This window comes from Dendrobates tinctorius, unplaced genomic scaffold, assembly GCF_039654945.1.
Source record: "Dendrobates tinctorius isolate UK_male_01 unplaced genomic scaffold, ASM3965494v1 ptg000117l, whole genome shotgun sequence".
Lineage (NCBI taxonomy): Eukaryota > Metazoa > Chordata > Amphibia > Anura > Dendrobatidae > Dendrobates > Dendrobates tinctorius.
The window spans coordinates 12,301,119-12,321,477 of NW_027361785.1; the positions used below are offsets into that span (position 1 = coordinate 12,301,119).

Consider the following 20,359-nt stretch of genomic DNA (forward strand, 5'->3'; position numbering starts at 1 on the left):
TTAGATGCATACATACAGTAGACACTCTGAATACAGTAGCCAGTTAAATGCTTGGTTGTGGGAAGTGATTCTACCTTCATTTTTTTTACCCTTTCTATTTTGTAAAGCCGTTTTTTTTTGCCCCTCACCTATAATATAAAGGTCTGTATTTATTTTTGGAATACCTCTTTTAATTGTCGGCTTTAGATACCATGCACCCCACTGCGGTGGGTGCCCCATATTTGTTACCCTCCAGCGTCTTCACCTTTTTTCAGTGCCTCTCAGGTCACATGGCACCATCTTGTGACCATAGCTTCTGACTGGCCGTGAGTCAGAAGTCACAAGCTCTGAGTGCAAGTTTATGAGAGCCAGAACGAAGCTCTCATACACGTGTATTGAGGTGTGACCTCCGTCTGGCTCCAAGAAACACTGGAGGGGCTGGCAGGCCACAAACTTTGGGAGACCGATGGGAGGTGATAAGAGATGAAGGCCCTGGAAGCTGAATATAACACAGGGAGCAGAGGACTTCTGTACTATAGATTTGAAACACCACTCAAGCGGTAAAATTTGAAAAAGCTTCAAACCAAAAAGTAGTTTGCAAAGTTAAATATTATACTGTTGTGCAAAGTATGCTAAACCAAAATATGACACAAGTAGAGGTGGCAGGGCGATAGAAAACAAAAACTAATATCATGGATAAGAATGTAGTTGCCTCTGGTAGCAGCTCTAACACCACCAGTAATGCTGCCAGCATCATATTGGCAATAGTAGTACGAAATGCAAGTCACATTCTGCCTCCTTTTCAATCTCTGTCAAGCGCATTAGTGGAGAGGAAGCACAGGTTGTAATGGAGTATATATCCCATCCCTCATCTCAATCACAGCAGGATGATGTTGCTAGCATCTGACTGATGGAATCAGCGTTCTGCTCAGTCCACCACCACCAAACCAGTTAATGTTGTACATAGTGGAATTTTGAATCCTTCAATGACACTTGTTTCTATTCCACCTCAATGTCTCTAACCCACAACACCTTGTAGGGCCGGGAACATACTACACCAAAAAAACTTTGTTACGGGTTTACTGTGACAGAGAGGAGCCAGAAGACTGCAGCATCTGATTTCTCCTACTCCTGCACTGGTTAAAAGCACTTCACCTTCATATGAAAGGGTGGAAGTTTATTTTAGCAGTGAAGGGGTTAATCTGCTCAGTTGAGAGCTCCTGAAAGCTTTCCTGCATTAAGGTTTAGATTTTCACTATTAACCACTCCCATCTCCTATATAATCTGGGTCTTGGCTAGCAGACATTGTCAGAGATATCTTTTGCTGCATACTAGTAGGTTGTTGGTAGTTGTTATTTGAGAAGACGTCTGGTGGATTTATCTGTGATGGTTGCTAGGTTTTGAGTGTGTGATAATTCCCATTCTTCTCCTACTTTGGTTTAACCCCATCCTCCACTCCCCGATGCATTCCTGTGTTGTCTGAGTGAGTATATTTGCATGATTGGTATTTTTTGTTATCCTTGTTCGTATTACCTTGTTAGTCTGGTTCGTGTATTATGGTACACTGCAACTTCCCCCCTCTTCCCTGGGTGGTGGAAGGCTGCAGACAAAGGGTCACCTGTCAGCCAAATAATGAATGAAGATGATGATGATTCTGTGTTGGAGAAAACCTAAGATCCAGTCAGGAGTGATGATGAGTTGAGGTCATCAGAGGAAGAGGTTGCTGGCATCAGTGATACACAGTGTAGGTGATGTGCATCAAAAACATGTTGTGGGGTCAAGTCAGCTTTTCCTGTGCTCATCGCTGAATTAGGTAATTTCATATGTGTTGCTGATGGAAGAGGCTCTACAGCTCCCAAAAGGTCTGGTCGCAGTGGTGTTGAGTAATTTGTGCAGACATTTTGTGGGTGTGTGAGTTCTTTTGCATGTTGTTCCAGACAATTCTTTGATACACTGCAGATTCTGCACGATTAAAGTAAGCTGTGGACGTTCCAGCTTTTATAGACTTGTAAATACAGCTCTACATCAGTACATGAAGCAACATCACCTGTTCATTTGTTAAAGTCAAATTGGCCATCAATCAGCGCAAATCTCAAGTTGGCTTCCTCCCCCTTCGTGCCACGCTCATCTTTGTTTAAGGGAAGCTACAACCTTAGGTAGCAGCTATTCAGTGTCATTATCACAACCATCATTATTGTAATATTTCTGTACTGCCTGTCATATTCCGAGTATGACTCCTCCTCCGTCGAAATGGCAAATATATCCATCACCAGTTGCATGACGAGAATACAAGTGTACTCTCCCAACCATCCGCTGGTTTTTCAACCTCCTGTCAAGTTGCTGCTGGTGTTGTCACTGCCTTGCCAGCTTATGGATTCTGCTGCCTTTCAAGAAGTAATAATATGCTCTCAGCCTCGCTGGAAAATACCATGCTGCCACTATTTTTCATAGAAAGGTGTGCCCACTCTCTTTTTTCATGTGCAGGAGAATGAAGACCGCTCTCTAGACTAATTTTTGAGCTTCAAAGTGCCCTTCACTACAGATACAGATGGAGTAGCAACTATGGCTAATGACATTACATCAGTTTCACAGCTAAAAGTTTTCAGTGGTAGTAAGGCACCACTGCTTCTGGGACAAGTGATGAGATTCGCAATTGGGAGTTACACCTGGTTCTCCTGCCAAACAGCAGTTATTTGACTCCTCCTACACATACTCGCTATCCTGCTCAACTGATATGACCTAATCTCCAATAAGCACAGGGCACATTGTTGATTCCTTATTCCACCCTCATTCTTTTTGCTGATACATGCTATAGCGCTGACAAGCAGTTATAGCTTGAAGCCTGGGAGAATAAAAGCAAAATGAAGAAAGAATTGCTGCCCTGTATCAGAAGGCAGCTTGCCTGTTGGCTGACGACAATACTCATAACATTCTGGCTGCCTTAATTTTAAAGTGCAAGATTTCTTTTGCAAATCTATGCGCTTGAGAAAGGTGGTGGCTATGGCCAGAAAGTTGTCAGCCCAATTCAGTAGGTCATCTGTGGCAACCAGGTATCACTCTTGGGCAGTCCCCTGGTCTGCAGCAGCTGACCGGAGCATCAGAGACATGGTTATGAAGTTCAAGTGGATGAAGGTAAAGATGTAGTCAAACAATCCAAGATCAGTGCAAGCAGCACATGTTCAATATATGTAACTGAGGTTTGTAGCAGAGAGATCGGGATAAACGAGTAGGCAAAACGGGTCAGCAAACAGGAGAGACAATACCAGAAAGCACCTTAATGGAATCTACACAGAGACTTAGCTAGAACCTTAGATCAGGCGAGGAGTGATGGAAGGAGTTTTCTAACTAACCCCCTACTGCTTGATGATCGGCCAGAGAATCTTACCTCTACTGGACACAATGGGGTTAAATGCCTGCATAAAGTGGCGGCGCCTCTCCATATCCAGGTGGAGACTTACCAGCAGCAGAAGGATGCAGCAGTGCTGAAAATGCCACAAGAGGCAGCTCAGAGAGACAGCATGTAACTGGGGAGACTGCCCGGCACGACACATTGCTGTTTTGTCTCCAGAAAAATTGTGTAATGTTTGAACAACTTAATAAAAAGTCTTTGTAATTGCCCAATCATTTTGTCACACAATGCCTTGGGACTGTGGGCACTAAGTAGGTCACTAGAGCAAGTGGTGGCATAGGCTATCCCTGTCCTCCGGATTACTCCTGAAGGTGGAGATGCCGGATTCACGTGCCTTGCTATGCTCCTATATCAACTCTTACCTGTCCCCTCCCCCACCTAGGGAGATCGAAAGCCGAAGTGTATAGGATTACACTATCCAGAAAAACAAGAAAAGAAGGACAGGGATAAATGAAAATAACAATCATACAAAATACACTAATCAAACAACAGAGTTTAACACTGGGGAGTAAATGGAAGGAGAAACCAAATAAGAAAGGATGAGGATGTGCACACAAAACTCCAAGCAACAATCTACTGAACAAATCCCCAAACTCCAACCACAAACTACATCTCCAGCTCCAAACCAGGCAGTTAAAGCTAACACTGGCAATTCCTAAGTGCCAGAGGTGAGCATATATAGCCGAGGGGAGTGGAAAACACTAAACATCTGAGACAATCTAGGTAGGAAAGCTCCAGGAGCTTCAACTGATCAGATTAACCCTTGCACTGTTTAACAAGATGGTGAAGTACTTCTAACCAGTGCAGAAGTTCGTGAAACCGGACAACGCAATTTTCTGGCCCCTCTATGTCGCGGTATCACAGTGACACATTTTTTGATTAGCAAACCAGTTGCAGACCCCCCAAAAAGGATTTTTTTCACTTCATTTTGAGAGGCCAAAGTACTTCACATGTGAATTATTATAGTACATCTGTTTTGCCTCATAATTAAAGGAATACATTTTGGACAGCTTATGAAAAAGCTATTGCTTCTTCATTTAGCAAAGTACAAAGCTATTTATACTCCTCAATCAGGGATAAAATTGTTGCACCCAGCTGTGTTAAAATGTCAAGGCTTCCTCCATTTGTACCACCTACCTATAAACACAACAATGCTTGCATCTGCCACCAAGAAGGGATAATTTTTAGACCATTTACACAATTTATGAAGCCAAAATAGTCTGGTACTGCAATTTGTTGTTTAATATGCTGTTGGCTACCTCTGGTAACATTCCCTTTTTTAACCTAGCCAGTTAAGTCATTTGAATATTAAAAAGTCTGTTTTCTATTACAGAGCTCAAAATATTTTCTATTACTGTCATGGCCAAAACTGTTGGTATCCTTGAAATAGTTTCAGAAAATGAAGTATTTCTCTCAGAAAATTATTGCAATTGCACATTTTGTTATGCATATGTTTACCGTATTTTTCACACCAGAGCATAAGACACACCCCAAATTTGGGGGTGGAAAATAGGGAAAACATTTTTTTAAGAAAATGGTAGTGCGTCTTATAGTTGGCTTTTAAGGTAGCTTACCAGGGGGTGCTTTGGTGTGGGGTCCCAGAAGGCAGAGTCGCAGCTGCAGGAAGCTGATGGCGGACGCAGGTGTGAAGTGATGTTGCAGGCACTGGGCTGTGAGGAGGTGGTGTTTCACAATGTGAGGCTGTGTCAGGCCCCAGGCTGTAAGAAGGCCGTCTCTGATGGCCACTTTCCCAAAGTCCACCGCAGTGAAAAGGATGGAAAATTGTCCAGGTCTCTCATATTTGAAGGTTGCCTTCTTAAAACAGCAATTTTAAGATCTCTACACAGGTGTTCAATGGAATTTAGATCCGGACTTATTGCTGGCTCTCCATGCGCTTTGTTTACATCAATTTTAGGGTGCTTCTTGAAGTATGGGGTAATTGTCCTGCTGGAAGACCCACATGACCTAGGACACAAACCCAGCTTTCTGACACTGGGCACTACATTGCCACCCAAAATCCTTTTTTAATCTTCAGATTTCATAATGCCAAGGCACCTAGTTCCAGAGGAAACAAAACAACCCCAAAACATATTTGAACCTCCACCATATTTGACTGTTGGTACTCTTTTCTTTGTAGGCCACATTCCGCTTTTCGTAAACTGTAAAAAGATGTGCTTTACCAGAAAATTCTATCTTGGTCTCATCTGTTCACAGGATGCTTTCCCAGAAGGATTTCGGCTTACTCACGTACATTTTGGCACACTGCAGTCAAGCATTTTTATATCTCTGTGTCAGCAGTGGAGACTTCTTACCATAGCATTTCAGTTCATTAAAATGTCACATCACCTGCAATCAGTTGCTTCCTATAACCATCAACAAGCTTCATACACCTCCCAACTGAAATTTTGGACCACTCTTCTTTTGCAAATTGCTCCAGGTCTCTCATATTTGAAGGGTGCCTTCTCCAAACAGCAATTTTAAGATCTCTTCACATGTGTTCAGTGGGATTTAGATTCGGACTTATTGCTGGCCAGAACTCTCCATGCACTTTGTTTACATCCATTTTAGGGTGCTTCTTGAAGTATGGGGTCATTGTCCTGCTGGAAGACCCATGGCCTAGGACGCAAACCCAGCTTTCTGACACTGGGCACTACATTGACACTCAAAATCCTTTTTTAATCTTCAAATTTCATGATGCCTTTCACACAGTCAAGGCACTTAGTTCCAGAAGCAGCAAAACAACCCTAAAACATCTTTGAATCTCCACCATATTTGACTGTAGGTACTCTGTTCTTTTTTTTGTAGGGCACATTCTGCTTTCGGGAAACAGTAAAATGATGTGCTTTATTAAAACGCTCTATCTTGGTCTCATCTGTCTACAGGATGCATTCCCAGAAGGATTTTGGCTTACATACATTTTGGCACACTGCAGTCAAGCATTTTTCTATCTCTGTGTCAACAGTCGAGTCCTCTTTCCATAGCGTTTCAATTCATTAAAATGTCAACGGATAGTTCGCCCTGATTCTAATGCAACCTCAGCCTTCAGGACAGCTTGAATTTCTTTGGAACTTGATTGCAGCTCTTTATCCACAATCCGAACTATCATGCCTTGTAATCTTTTAGCAATTTTTCTCTACTGTCCACGACCAGGGAAATTAGCTACAGTGATATGGGTTGTAAATTTTATGATTATGTTGCCCACCGTAAACAAAAGAACTTCAAGATCTCTAGAGATGGATTTGTAACCTTGAGATTGTTGAGATTGTTCAACAATTTTAGCTCTCAAGTCCACATACAGTTTTCGTCTCCTCTTTCTGTAATCCATGTTTAGTGTGACACACATAATGCAAATATTGAGTTAACTTCTCCCGTTTTCATCTGGTTTCTGGTATGATTTTCATGTTGCGCACACTTGCTACTTGCAAAAAGTGAGTTTGAACAAGCGTTACATGTTTGAAACAAAGTTGTTTACCCACAATCTTGGAAAGGTGCCAACAATTTTGTCTGGCCCATTTATCGGTTTTCGTGTGAAATTATGTCCAATTTGTTTTTTTCACAGTTTTTTTGTATGGTTCCAATACATACAAAGGAAATAAATGTGTATATACAAAACATGTGTAATTGCAATAATTTTTTGAGAAATACTTACGTTTTTGCAACAATCTCAAGGGTGCCAACACTTTGGGCTATGATTGAAGGCTCCAAGGGGACCTTGCATTGAGCTACACACATTTCCCTGGTGATTAGATATATTTTAATTATATAATTTTTTGCAAATTTATTCGCCACAAATTTAATTTCTTGGGAATATTCAGCATAGTTGGTGAACTTGAATTTCACAAGATATGCTCATCTCTTGATGTCACTTCTTTGAACTGTCTCCTTATGAAAAAGTTTACAAACCAACCTCTGTCCAATCAGAAGGCTACAAAAATGCTGCAGAAAAAAAGCCTCTCCAAAAACGGCTGAAAAACTCTTTAGTACCAATTCAGAAACCAAAATACTCCACAAAAAAGGAGAGCTTCCTGAAGCAATTTCCACTACAAAACTTGTCTTTTTTGACTGTCAGGATAACTTTTTGTGTGAACATACCTAAAGGTTGACTTTACCTGTTTGAGTTTTGACATAATTTCACAAAACTGTAATATTTTCACACTGTGCAATTGTACCCAAAGTGATATAATATGTTTGTGCTACTATGTGGCTTAGGGGACCATATGGCAGCTAATGTTAATAAAACAGTACAACATAATCTCTAAGCTGGAAATTGTGTTCTGAGGAATGAGACCAGTCCTTTGTTTCATAGTGTTTGTCTTTTTTATCTTTCTTCTTTTCTCCTCTAATGTCAGGCTGGCAGAGCATATCTATTACCTTCTCAAGTTCCTTGGCGCTATTCTTCATGTTTATCTGTGTGTTTCAGGGTGGGGACATGGTACAGAATTTGTTTGTTCTACTTATAGTCCTTTCTCTAAAAAATTATATTAACTTTTTGACCTTGGATGGTAATGCATGGGCTGGTGCATGATATTGTAAAGTGTTATGGCTTAACACTCTACTGAGTCACGTCATCCCAATTAAGATTTTGATAATTAAGGGACTTTTGGTACTCTGTGTCCTGCTATACAAATTATATACACAGGTGTATACATTGCTGTCATTTTCCACAATACTTCCATCTCCATTAGCGCAGAGTTCTGATTTGGGACTACAGCTCAACTACAGTGCCTACAAGTAATCTATGGTAGTCTGAGACACACCTCCTGCCTCGCCATTAGTCCAGGCTGCTGCAACTCTGCCTCCTCAGATTCAGTGCTATGTATAAACACAAGCCTAAGGTCTTGCTAATACGTTGCGATTTTGCCACTTTTTTTTCCGCTGTATTTTTGCTTAGGAAAAAAATGCAGCTTTTTACAATACAAGCAAAGCGATTGAGGTTTCTGAAATCTCATGCACATGCTGCTTATTTTTTTAAGCATATTTGAACCTTTAGGCCATGTGCAGACATTTAGTATTTGAGGATTTTATTTTACCTCAGTATTTGTAAACCAAAACCATGAGTGAGATAAAAATGCAGAAGTGGTGACGTGTTTCTATTATACTTTTCCTTTGATTATTCAACTCCTGATTTTGGCTTATAAATACTGAGATAAAAAAAATAACCAAATACTCTATGTCTGTACATAGCCTACAAAACGTTTTTACAAATCTGCAGCATGTCTAGTCTTTCGGTCATTTTGCAGCATTTTTTAACCATTCAAAGGAATCAGAAAAAACACAAGTAAATATGCGTCAAAAATGCACGCAAAATGTGGCAAAACCGCATGAATTTTACACAACTTTTTTTTTACATCACTCTGGTTTTGTAGCAGGAGAAGATGGAATAAAATGTGGATGTTTTGTACAAGGTACAGTTTTCTCTAACCTTTTCACTAATCCAGTTGATGGTCTGCCACGTTAAACAGCACTCCCATATCCCGAGACCAGTCGTTTGGCCATAAATTCATATTTGCTTCTGTGTTCCATTTTTTGGTGAACACCTTGAAAGCTTTTGCATGTCAATAACAGTAGGTCCTAGAGTGCTGAAACTTGGTGGAAAACCATGTGGAAAATCTGGGGCAAATTGGTCCAGTTGTTTGTCTATAAATTACCGTATTTTCTCTTGTGTTCCATTTTTCTGTGTCATATCTCGAGAATGGTCGGTCCTAGAGAACCCATCATAAACCCTTCGGAAGCTCCCGATTTACCTATGTACTAAATTTGGTGCCAATTAGTCCAGTATTTTGGCCGTGCATAAAGAACAGACAACAGAAATGCATTTTTACTTATATAAAGATAATATCAGAGTATACCAACAGTATCGACTGTTTAAGAAATTAGACCCCTAACACTATTAAATATATTTTAATATTAAAGGGGTGTAAATATCTGTTTTCCTTGAGAAACAGCACAGCTTTTTTTCTGTAGACTGTGTTTGGTATTACAGCCAAACCCATTTAAGGCTGTGTGCACACGGAGTGATTTTGCTGACTTTGAAGCAGAAACTCAAAGTTTTCATGAGGTTTTGAGATTTGGAAGAGGATTTGGGAGTTGTCACTTAGTATGAGCCCTAAAAAAAAATGTGTGTGCACATAGCTTTATTCTGTATATGATGTCTCTTATTCATTGTTTTTTTTTTTTTTAAGTTAATTAAAACATGACTGGTGTTTCTTTAAATCTAATGACCTGCGGAAAACAAGCAAAGGTCTGACGAAGGATGGCTGCAATTACGTATATTATCATTAATTAAATAAACGCTGGCACTGCTATGAATATGAAAGGCATTTTGTGTGTGTACAAAATACACAACGTATCTTGTACTTCGGTTACCCAGCACTTGGGTTTATCCTGTTTGTAGTCACTGCTACCAGTCACAAGGATATTGTAATCCCTGTGGATCTGATCCAGGTGTTACTTGGCAGCAGTCACCTACCTACCTATAAATAACCTCAGAGAGGCTCATCAAAGAAGCAGAATGGCATGATATGACATAGCACAAGTTGTGTTGCTGGTGCATGGCTTGCATAAAACAGTAATTGGATGTTAAACCTTTAAAAACTGATACAGCGTACTTATATATTTTTTGACTAATATATCCTAGTTCTTATAAAATAATTTCTAAATTAAGGGAAAACATTCAGGAGCTATTTACTGCACTATTTTTTGTTCTTTCAAGGGTGGTAATGATAATAATCTGTGAAGGGGCCAATAGCCACATAGGTTCCCAGGCTATTAATATCAGCTCACAGCTGTTTTCTTAGCCTTTACTGGTTATTATAGGGAAACACCAACAAACAAATGGCATTGGGTCCCCCTATAAATACTAACAAGCAAAGGCTAAACAAACAAAGACAACATTTTATTCAACAAAAATAAAAAAAGCAAAGTTATACTCACCTTTCTGCCGATAATCCATTCATTTCCATGTCTCATGACGATCCGGAAGGTTTAGGGAGCAATCACATCAGTGATGCGACCGCTCTCCTCGCCAGCCAGAACACGCTGAGTGTAAGAACGCAGCTGCAGTGACTGGTGGTAACCTTAATGACATCACTGTCAGTCATGCTCAGCTAGGTATGTTCCGACAAGCGTGGAGAGTGGTCGCATCCCTGATGTGACTGCTTCTCAAACCATCCAGATTCTCGTGGGACATGGCCATTAATGGATTATCGGCACAAAGATGAGTATAACTTTGCTTTTTTATTTTTGTGGAATAAATGGGAAAAGAGGGTCAGGGAGTTTTTAATTCAAATAAAGGACTGTGTGTTTATTTCAATTAAAGTACTTTCCTCTGTGTGTGCCTTTATTACACTTGACTATGGAGTTAGTAATAGAGGTGTGTTATAGTCGCCTCTCAATTACTAACCCATGGGCTTGATGTCAACTACCATAAAACAGCTGACATCAACCCCACAACTATTACCCCACTTGCCACCGCACCAGGCCAAGTGGGAAGAGTGAGGCTAAGCACTAGAGTTGAGCGATACCGTCCGATACTTCAAAGTATCGTATCGGATGGTATCGGCCGATCTTTAAAAAAAGTATCGGTATCGCCGATTCCGATACCGGAAGTCCCATTCAAGTCTATGGGACTTCCGGTATCGGAATAAGAAAAACCCTTTCCTGCCCTTGTACAGCCTCTCTGGGGTCTGTACGGGCCTTTCGGGGGGCTGTGCCGGCCTGCCAGGGGGTCTGTGCAGGCTCCGGTGGTCTGTGCCGGCCTGCCGGTGGTCTGTGCAGGCTCCAGGGGGCTGTGCCGGCCTGCCGGGGGGCTGTGCAGGCTCCGGGGGGCTGTGCCGGCCTGCCGGGGGGCTGTGCCGGCCTGCCGGGGGGCTGTGCCGGCCTGCCGGGGGGCTGTGCAGGCTCCGGGGGGCTGTGCCGGCCTGCCGGGGGGCTGTGCCGGCCTGCCGGGGGGCTGTGCCGGCCTGCCGGGGGGCTGTGCAGGCTCCGGGGGTCTGTGCAGGCATCGTCCGATGGGACTACAAGTCCCATCGGGCGATGCCTGCTACCATGACAGTGATTGACACATTAGCCAATGATGGGACAGTAGTAGTCCCATCATCCGGCTAATGTGTTAAATGTAAAAAAAAAAAAAAATTACATGCTACATACATACAACATGCATACTACATACATGCTACATTCATACTACATACTACATACATGCTACATTCATACTACATAAATACTACATGCAACATACATACTACATATATACTACATGCATGCTACATACATACTGCATGCTACATACATACCACATATATACTACATACATACTACATGCATGCTACATGCTACATACATAACACATATATACTACATGCATGCTACATACTACATGCTACATACATACTACATATATACTACATGCATGCTACATACATACTGCATGCTACATGCATGCTACATACATACTACATGCTACATACATACTACATATATACTACATACATACTACATACATACTACATGCATGCTACATACATACCACATACATAACACATATATACTACATGCATGCTACATACATACTACATGCTACATACATACCATATACATACTACATGCATGCTACATACATACTACATGCATGCTACATACATACTACATGCTACATACATACTACATATATACTACATGCATGCTACATACATACTACATGCTACATACATACTACATATATACTACATGCATGCTACATACATACTACATGCTACATACATACTACATATATACTACATGCATGCTACATACATACTACATGCTACATACATACCACATACATACTACATATATACTACATGCATGCTACATACATACTGCATGCTACATGCATGCTACATACATACTACATACATACTACATGCTACATACATACCACATATATACTACATACATACAATACATTCATACAATACATACATATACATACAGTACATATAACATAGAGTAACATACTTACCAATACTTGTCACATTGTTCCCCGAAGCCATTGTCTTTTCCGGAATAAATATTAACATAACAAACCACAAAAATACTCACCCACGATCCGAAGCAGTCCACGAGTGTGTCCCACGACGATCTTGGGTAGAGAACGGCAGCATCAGCTGTTGCTGCCGTTCTCTACGAGCTGCAGAAATCCAATGACGGAAGGTAGGTATCCTTCCGCACTGTATTCCTCCGCCACTTAAAAAAAAAAAAAGTCCCTAGTCTCACTTTATGCCATTGCTGTGTGGGAAATTCCCACGCAGCAATGGCATAAAGTGAGACTAGGGACTTTTTTTTTTTTAAGTGGCGGAGGAATACAGTGCGGAAGGATACCTACCTTCCGTCATTGGATTCCTGCAGCCCGTAGAGAACGGCAGCATCATCTGATGCTGCAGTTCTCTACCCAAGATCGTCGTGGGACACACTCGTGGACTGCTTCGGATCGTGGGTGAGTATTTTTGTGGTTTGTTATGTTAATATTTATTCCGGAAAAGACAATGGCTTCGGGGAACAATGTGACAAGTATTGGTAAGTATGTTACTCTATGTTATATGTACTGTATGTCTATGTATGTATTGTATGAATGTATTGTATGTATGTAGTATATATGTGGTATGTATGTAGCATGTAGTATGTATGTAGTATGTATGTAGCATGAATGTAGCATGCAGTATGTATGTAGCATGCATGTAGTATATATGTAGTATGTATGTAGCATGCATGTAGTATATATGTAGCATGTATGTAGTATGTATGTGGTATGTATGTAGCATGTAGTATGTATGTAGCATGCATGTAGTATATATGTAGTATGTATGTAGCATGTAGTATGTATGTAGTATGTATGTAGTATGTATGTGGTATGTATGTAGCATGTAGTATGTATGTAGCATGCATGTAGTATATATGTAGTATGTATGTAGCATGTAGTATGTATGTAGTATGTATGTAGTATGTATGTGGTATGTATGTAGCATGTAGTATGTATGTAGCATGCATGTAGTATATATGTAGTATGTATGTAGTATGTATGTAGCATGTAGTATGTATGTAGCATGCATGTAGCATGCATGTAGTATGTATGTAGTATGTATGTAGCATGCATGTAGTATGTATGTAGCATGCATGTAGTATGTATGTAGTATGTATGTAGTATGTATGTAGCATGCAGTATGTAGTATGTATGTAGTATATATGTAGTATGTATGTAGCATGTAGTATGTATGTAGCATGCATGTAGTATGTATGTAGCATATATGTAGTATGTATGTAGCATGCATGTAGTATGTATGTAGTATGTATGTAGTATGTATGTAGCATGCAGTATGTATGTAGCATGTATGTAGTATGTATGTAGTATATATGTAGTATGTATGTAGCATGCATGTAGTATGTATGTAGCATGTAGTATGTATGTAGCATGTATGTAGTATGTATGTAGTATATATGTAGTATGTATGTAGCATGTAGTATGTATGTAGCATGCATGTAGTATGTATGTAGCATGCATGTAGTATGTATGTAGTATTTTTTTATTTTTTTTTTAACATTTAACACATTAGCCGGATGATGGGACTACTACTGTCCCATCATTGGCTAATGTGTCAATCACTGTCATGGTAGCAGGCATCGCCCGATGGGACTTCTAGTCCCATCGGACGATGCTTGCACAGACCCCCAGACATCAGCACAGCCCCCCGGCAGGCCGGCACAGCCCCCCGGCAGGCCGGTACAGACCCCCACAGGGTGCACAGACCACCGGCAGGCCGGCACAGCCCCCCGGCAGGCCGGTACAGACCCCGGGCAGTCCACACAGCCCCCCGGCAGGCCGGCACAGCCCCCCGGCAGGCCGGCAGAGACCCCCGGAAGGCCCGAAATGACGGCGCATCATGATGCGCACACACCGCGCATCATGATGACGTCAGGCCGTCAATCAACTGAACTTCCGATTCCGATGCCGAATTCCGATATTGAAAAAATATCGGAAGTCGGTATCGGAATTCCGATACAGCAAGTATCGGCCGATACCCGATACTTGCGGTATCGGAATGCTCAACACTACTAAGCACCAAACTTGGTGCATCTTATAGGTGTGTCATTGTAGGTAGGTGTCCAGCTGGGGGGGTGGTCCTCTTACCGCCGCGAACAGACTGAGACGGAGACTGAAGTGCATCCAACAGGTCCTCTTTATTGGCCGTCCTCTTGATGACCGCAGCAACATACTGCAGCAGTTAGACACTCTCCGCACACAGGCCCGGGTACCTTCGCTTCCTCCTTACTTCTGTATGACGGCCCTTGCGGCTCTTTCACTGCAGCTGCCCTAGGCCTACCACTACAGCGCTTCGCCTGCCTGAGTCCGTCCATCTTGTGGTACCCCCAGGCTCTCTCAGTCTGCGACTTCTCTTGTCTCTTCGTCTGCGGCTTCTTTTGTCAGGGCCACCCCCCTGACTGTCTCAGATGTCAGTCCCTTCTGGAGCCTCTCCACTGTACTTCTCTTCCTCAGGTCTACTCTTCTCCTCAGCTGCTCTCCCTGGACTGACCGCTTCTAGAACTCTCTACCTGCCTTTTATCCCCCTCCTTGAGGAATCCTCCCAGAGTTCTGGTAATTCCGCCCCCATGACTATGCGGTTTCGTAGCCCTACGCTGATGTTAAGTCCATTTCTCACAACTCTCTCTACTCCCATCTTGTGGCCAAACTGTAGTACTACACCCATCTCCACTATTTCAGCTAATTAATTAACTTCATGTAAACTTTTGTTCTGCTAGGATTTTCCTGACATTTTCTTAGTTGTCTTTTACAGCAAATAGCATGGTCTATAAACAGCTTACAACACACCAAAGAGATCTCATTGTTGAACGTTATCAGTCAGGAGAAGGGTACAAAAACATTTCAAAAGGCATTAGGTATACCATGGTATACTCTGATGACAGTCATCAAGAAGTGGCTTAAAGTTGGCACAACAGTGACATTACTTAGAACCGGACGTCCCTCAAATATTGATGAAAACACAAGAAGTAAATTGGTCTGAGAGGCTGACAATAGGCCTGTAGCAACATTAAAGGAGTTGCAGGATTTCTGGCAAGTGCTGGTTGTGTACTGTATGACACCAATCTCCCATTTTCTTCATATGTCTGGCTTGTAGGGTAGGGTGGCAAGACAGAAGACATTTTTTTTTTGCAAAGAAACACATCTAAGCTCAGCTATGTTTTACCACAACCATATCACGTCTACCAAGAGTATGTAGGGAATCATATTATGGTCTGAGAAGACCAATGTTGAACTTTTTGGCCATAATTCCAAAAGGTATGTTTGGCATAAAGTCAACACTGCGCAATCACCAAAAGAACACTATACCCACAGTGAAGCATGGTGGAGGCAGCATTATGCTATGGAGCTGTTTTTCAGCAGCTGGATCTGGGGCTTTAGTTAACATAAAGGGAATTATAAACAGTTCCAAGTATCAATCAATTTTGCTAAATCTAAAAACCTGAATATGAAGAGTGAATTTTTTTTCCACCCAAAAAATATATATTTTTTTAATTTGAATTGTTCAGATTATAGGTGACATTAATGGTGGAAGAAGTTCTGAAATGATTTTCCTTGGCATTGATTATTTTTATATGACATGGCATTCTAACAAACATGGGTGTGTATACTTTTTATACACACTGTTAGTGTTATGAATGTAACACACAATCATGGGTTACGGAAAAAGGGAAGACCTACTATAGGGAGATGCCACAACCACACCCAAGTGGTCTCTGTAATGACTAAAAAGACCCTAGCCACACAACTCAACATCCCTTCAGACCTGGCTCCGTAAAAGGCCATAGAGGGATTTCTCCTACCTCCTAAGGATCCATACTACCAACCAGAGGAGAGGGAAGTGTGCAAGAAGATACAAAAACCCAAGGTGAGAAAATTAAAACACGTTCATAAGGTTAGAAAAAGAAAGCTCAGTAGATCCAGAAGTAAACAGAACAAGTATAACCTCCCAGAAACCTAAATAGGTGAAAGGAAGAGAAACTAGGAAGGAAGACAGACTCACTGCAGGAATTCAAGTGGTGTTTAACATGTAAGGTAAACCCCTTAGCTGAAGGCCTGGAACTTCTACACCACCTAGAGGTATAGCCAGCAAGGAAGTGCAATGAAGGGTGAAAATATAAAACCTAACCCAGAATGTAATAGGGCAGACAAAAACGGAAAAATGGAAAACACGTGGAGAGGATCAAGCCATAAAAAGAAAGCAAAAACAATTGGAACCATCAGTATTTGGACAGAGAAATAAAGGCAATAGCTCAGCAGACAGGGGAACCAACCACACAGCAACAGGTCACTGGGTCGAATCCGAAAACTGAGCCCTGATAGTTAGCCTCTCTAAGACTTATGCTAGGGTTTTACATGTGTGCTGAAAGTAAAGCCCAAAATGCAATTGGAACAGAGCCTAAAAGTAACAACTTGTTTTCTGAACAACCTATTTGCTTGAAGAAATTGCTATTCTCCTTGCCCCAGTATTTTGCCTGGGCATACAAAATGCGTTGTGTTTATCTAGCTGGCATAGACAGTGGGCACAAGACAAAACTTAAATGCTAAAAAACTCCTTATTTTCCTTCATTCATGAGGCAAGATGGTAATGATAATCAGAATTAAAGGGCCAAAAGTGTTGGCACACAATCAGACTGCTTGATGATTTGCATACTGTGTTGGATAAGTATAAAGTAGGCTGAGAGGGTGAAATGTGGGCACATTTAGAAAGGGTTAAGAAAGTGGTGTTAGTAGTTTGATCTAAGTTGTGGACTTCCAAGTTTAAATGTGTTCTCCTGACATTACCCTATAGTACTATATAATACTAGTAATTGTCTGTCCGCTGTCTCTAACAATGTCCTTTCTGAAACTGATTTTTTCCAAAACTGAACTTCTTCTGTTTCCTCCCTCTACTAACCTACCTAAAGCCGATATTGCCATTTCCATATGTAGTTCTACCATAACTCCCAAGCAGTACCCCTTCTCTCTTGGTTATGTTTGACTCAGATCTTTCCTTAACTTCCTATATCCGATCACTCACTCATTCATCTCATAAACATCTCGACAATCTGACCCTTTCTTAGCTTTGAAACTGCAAAAGGTCTTATTATCACTCTGATTCATTCTCATCTTGATTAGTAAAACACACTGCTAATCAGTTTTCTTCTTACTAAACTCTTCACTCCAATCTATGATTAGTGCAGCAGTCGGGCTAATATTTCTGGCCATTTGCAACTCCAGGGCCTCTTCTTTGTATTGTTGAATAGCTTGCGCATTCACTACAGAGTACAATATAAACTTATCGCTCTCACCCACAAAGCTCTCCCTAGTTCTGCACCACTGTATATTTCCTCTCTCATCTCTGTCTACCACTCTGCCCATGCTCTCCGTTCTGCTAATGACCTCAGACTAACATCCTCCATAATCTCCCGTGGTGCACCAATTCTCTGGAATGCACTACCCTGGACAATCGGGTCAATTTCTAGAGTCCACAGTTTTATGTGGGTCCTAAAAACACAAGCCTATCACTTAATTGATCTAACTTCTCAGTTGTCCCTTCTCTTCTTTCATCTGTTTCCCCAACCCACATACTTCATGTACTCAGTAGCACTTTGCATCTGTACATATACAGTTGCTGGCTGATGGCCAGTTCCTGCAGCTTTAGGCAAGTTCTCTTATTTAAGATGGCGGTACCATATGATATTCAATAATGCTATTTTATTTACATAAAACATTAAATAAAATGTTCAGTCATGGGCCGCTTGTCAGTTTTGTATTGATTTTCCAATATGCAACATATGACAGATATATTTGGAAAACATTTGCATTATGTTTCATTGTGCATCTAGCACTGTGCTGGTCAGAATACTCTCCGAAGAAAAAAGAATTGTGTCAAAGAAATGCAGTTTTTTCACAATTTCACAATTTTTTTCTAATTTCTAGGTCACCTATTTGGGATGGAGCCAAAAGTGAAAGAAGGAGAGAGCCTTGTAGATGATAACGCGGGTAGGTTGAAGTAATGTAATCTGCATTTTTTACGTTCTCTTAAGGGTGAGTTCAAATGTTGCAGATTTTTCTGTGTCCTTTGCTATGGTTTTTGCTGAAGATTTGCCTCAGATTTCACCCTTTCCATTGCAAAAGCTAAAATCTGTTGTGAGTTCATTTTCCCCTTCGTCACTGAGGTCTGGTGAACTCCCTATTCTGGTAAAGGAAGGTAATGAGCCTGATTATCAGGCACCTGATCCTGATGATGATGACTGGCTGAGTGGAGTCATGGACTGGATATAAGGCTGCCGACGCCCTTCTGCCCTGCGGGTGATTTCTCTGTGGACTTCTGGGATACCAGTCTGATTCCTGCTCCTCTAAAGCTAAGTTTTCTGCTTTGCCTGTTAGCATTTGTGTTTTGTTTTTGTTTGCTTTGCTTTTCTGGATTCTGCCATTCCCTGCTGGGGTGAGCTGAATCTCCTTTTGCCGGTTGCTCTGTCTTCAGAATATTCCTGAGTACTGACATAGCTTTTTGAAGCCTAGCGTCTTCAGGGCCTTTTTCACTGTCAGTTTGTTGGCTCTTATTTTCATAGGGTTTTTCACGGATTGCAGACAGCAGCCTTCCTGTCCTTTCCTATCTAGTTAGCTTGGGCCCCGTCTTTGCTCAGTCTATCTTTTTGTCTGTGTTAGTGTCCTTTCTTCTTGCTTCACCGTCATTATATGTTGGGGGCTGCCTTTTGCTTTGGGGTCTGCTCTGGGGCAGTTTAGATTTCCCTTTCTGTCTTTAGGCTATATAGTTCTCCGGCTGTGATCGAGGGGTCTAGGGCATCGTAGGAACCCCCCACGGCTACTGCTAGTTGTGTTGATAGGTTCAAGGGTCTGCAATCCGATAACTGCCAAATTCTCTGGTTTTCTGGACTTAGCTAGCATTTCTGTTTTTGCCTCCTACGGTGACTCATTCATAACAAAAATTCATGTTGAATTCCTCACAAAGAGTTAGCATGCAGCGGATTGTGAAATCCGCACAGCAGATCAATTTCTGTACAGAAATTTTCAGCAACGTGAGATTTATTGACATCTCGGTTATTTACCTTGTACTGTCACGCAAATCCATACATTAAATCCTCACTAAATACGCACTTGGTTCTGTACAGAAGCTCATGCCTGGCAAATTAAAGTATTACTCATATATGAACACTAGGTGGCAGTATGCAGCTTCATTACTGGATGCCAGTAGCTGATAAGTAAAGTATTTGCCTGGATATTATTAACTTAGTTAAATATTGCTATCATAGATCATCATTTTTTTATTAATACAGATGAAAAGAACTGCTAATATCAGGCGTTCTCTATTTTTGTCTATTTAACGTTACTTTTCCTATTTCCAACTTCATTTAATTATGATTTTCATTATACCATAGTCCTATTATGTTCTAATGTTACATCACAGCATATTATAGAGTTGCTATTTAAAGAAGCATGCCTAAAGCCATTTTTATTGTTAAAATGTGTGTATGGGGATGTAATGTAGTGTGAGAGTGTTAATACACTCACCTAGCGCTGCTCTCTCCGGTATACAGTGCCTTTCTTCTGCTCTTCTGAATGACATTACCGCCGGATCAGGCTACGTTCTGATTGACCTGGAAGTGACTTTTACAATATAAGCCAATAGAGCTTCAGAACGAGCCCCTATAGACTTTTATTATAACAGCGTATTCCGGCTCAGTGTAGAATGAGCTGGCAGGTCTCGTTTGCAGTTACGTCACTGGGAAGAGCAGAAGAACGGCACTGGACACCGAAGAGAGCAGTGGTACGTGAGTGTATTAATAACACTTTCACACTATATTACGAGCTCATACACGCATATTTCATCAATAAAAATTTTAGTTGGAGTGCTTCTTTACGCAGCTTCTTAAAGGGGTTGTCCATTTTTC

At 41.2% G+C, this 20,359-nt stretch overlaps 1 protein-coding gene across 1 annotated transcript in view; it reads left to right on the forward strand.

Moving 5' to 3' along the window:
* CRACDL (CRACD like) overlaps positions 1-20,359 on the forward strand; it is a 167,985-nt gene that overhangs the window by 81,506 nt on the left and 66,120 nt on the right. Inside the window, exon 2 of the mRNA XM_073590550.1 lies at positions 18,384-18,446. Coding sequence (XP_073446651.1) covers positions 18,398-18,446 — 49 coding nt within the window. The 5' untranslated portion in view covers positions 18,384-18,397. The remainder of the gene's footprint in view (positions 1-18,383; positions 18,447-20,359) is intronic.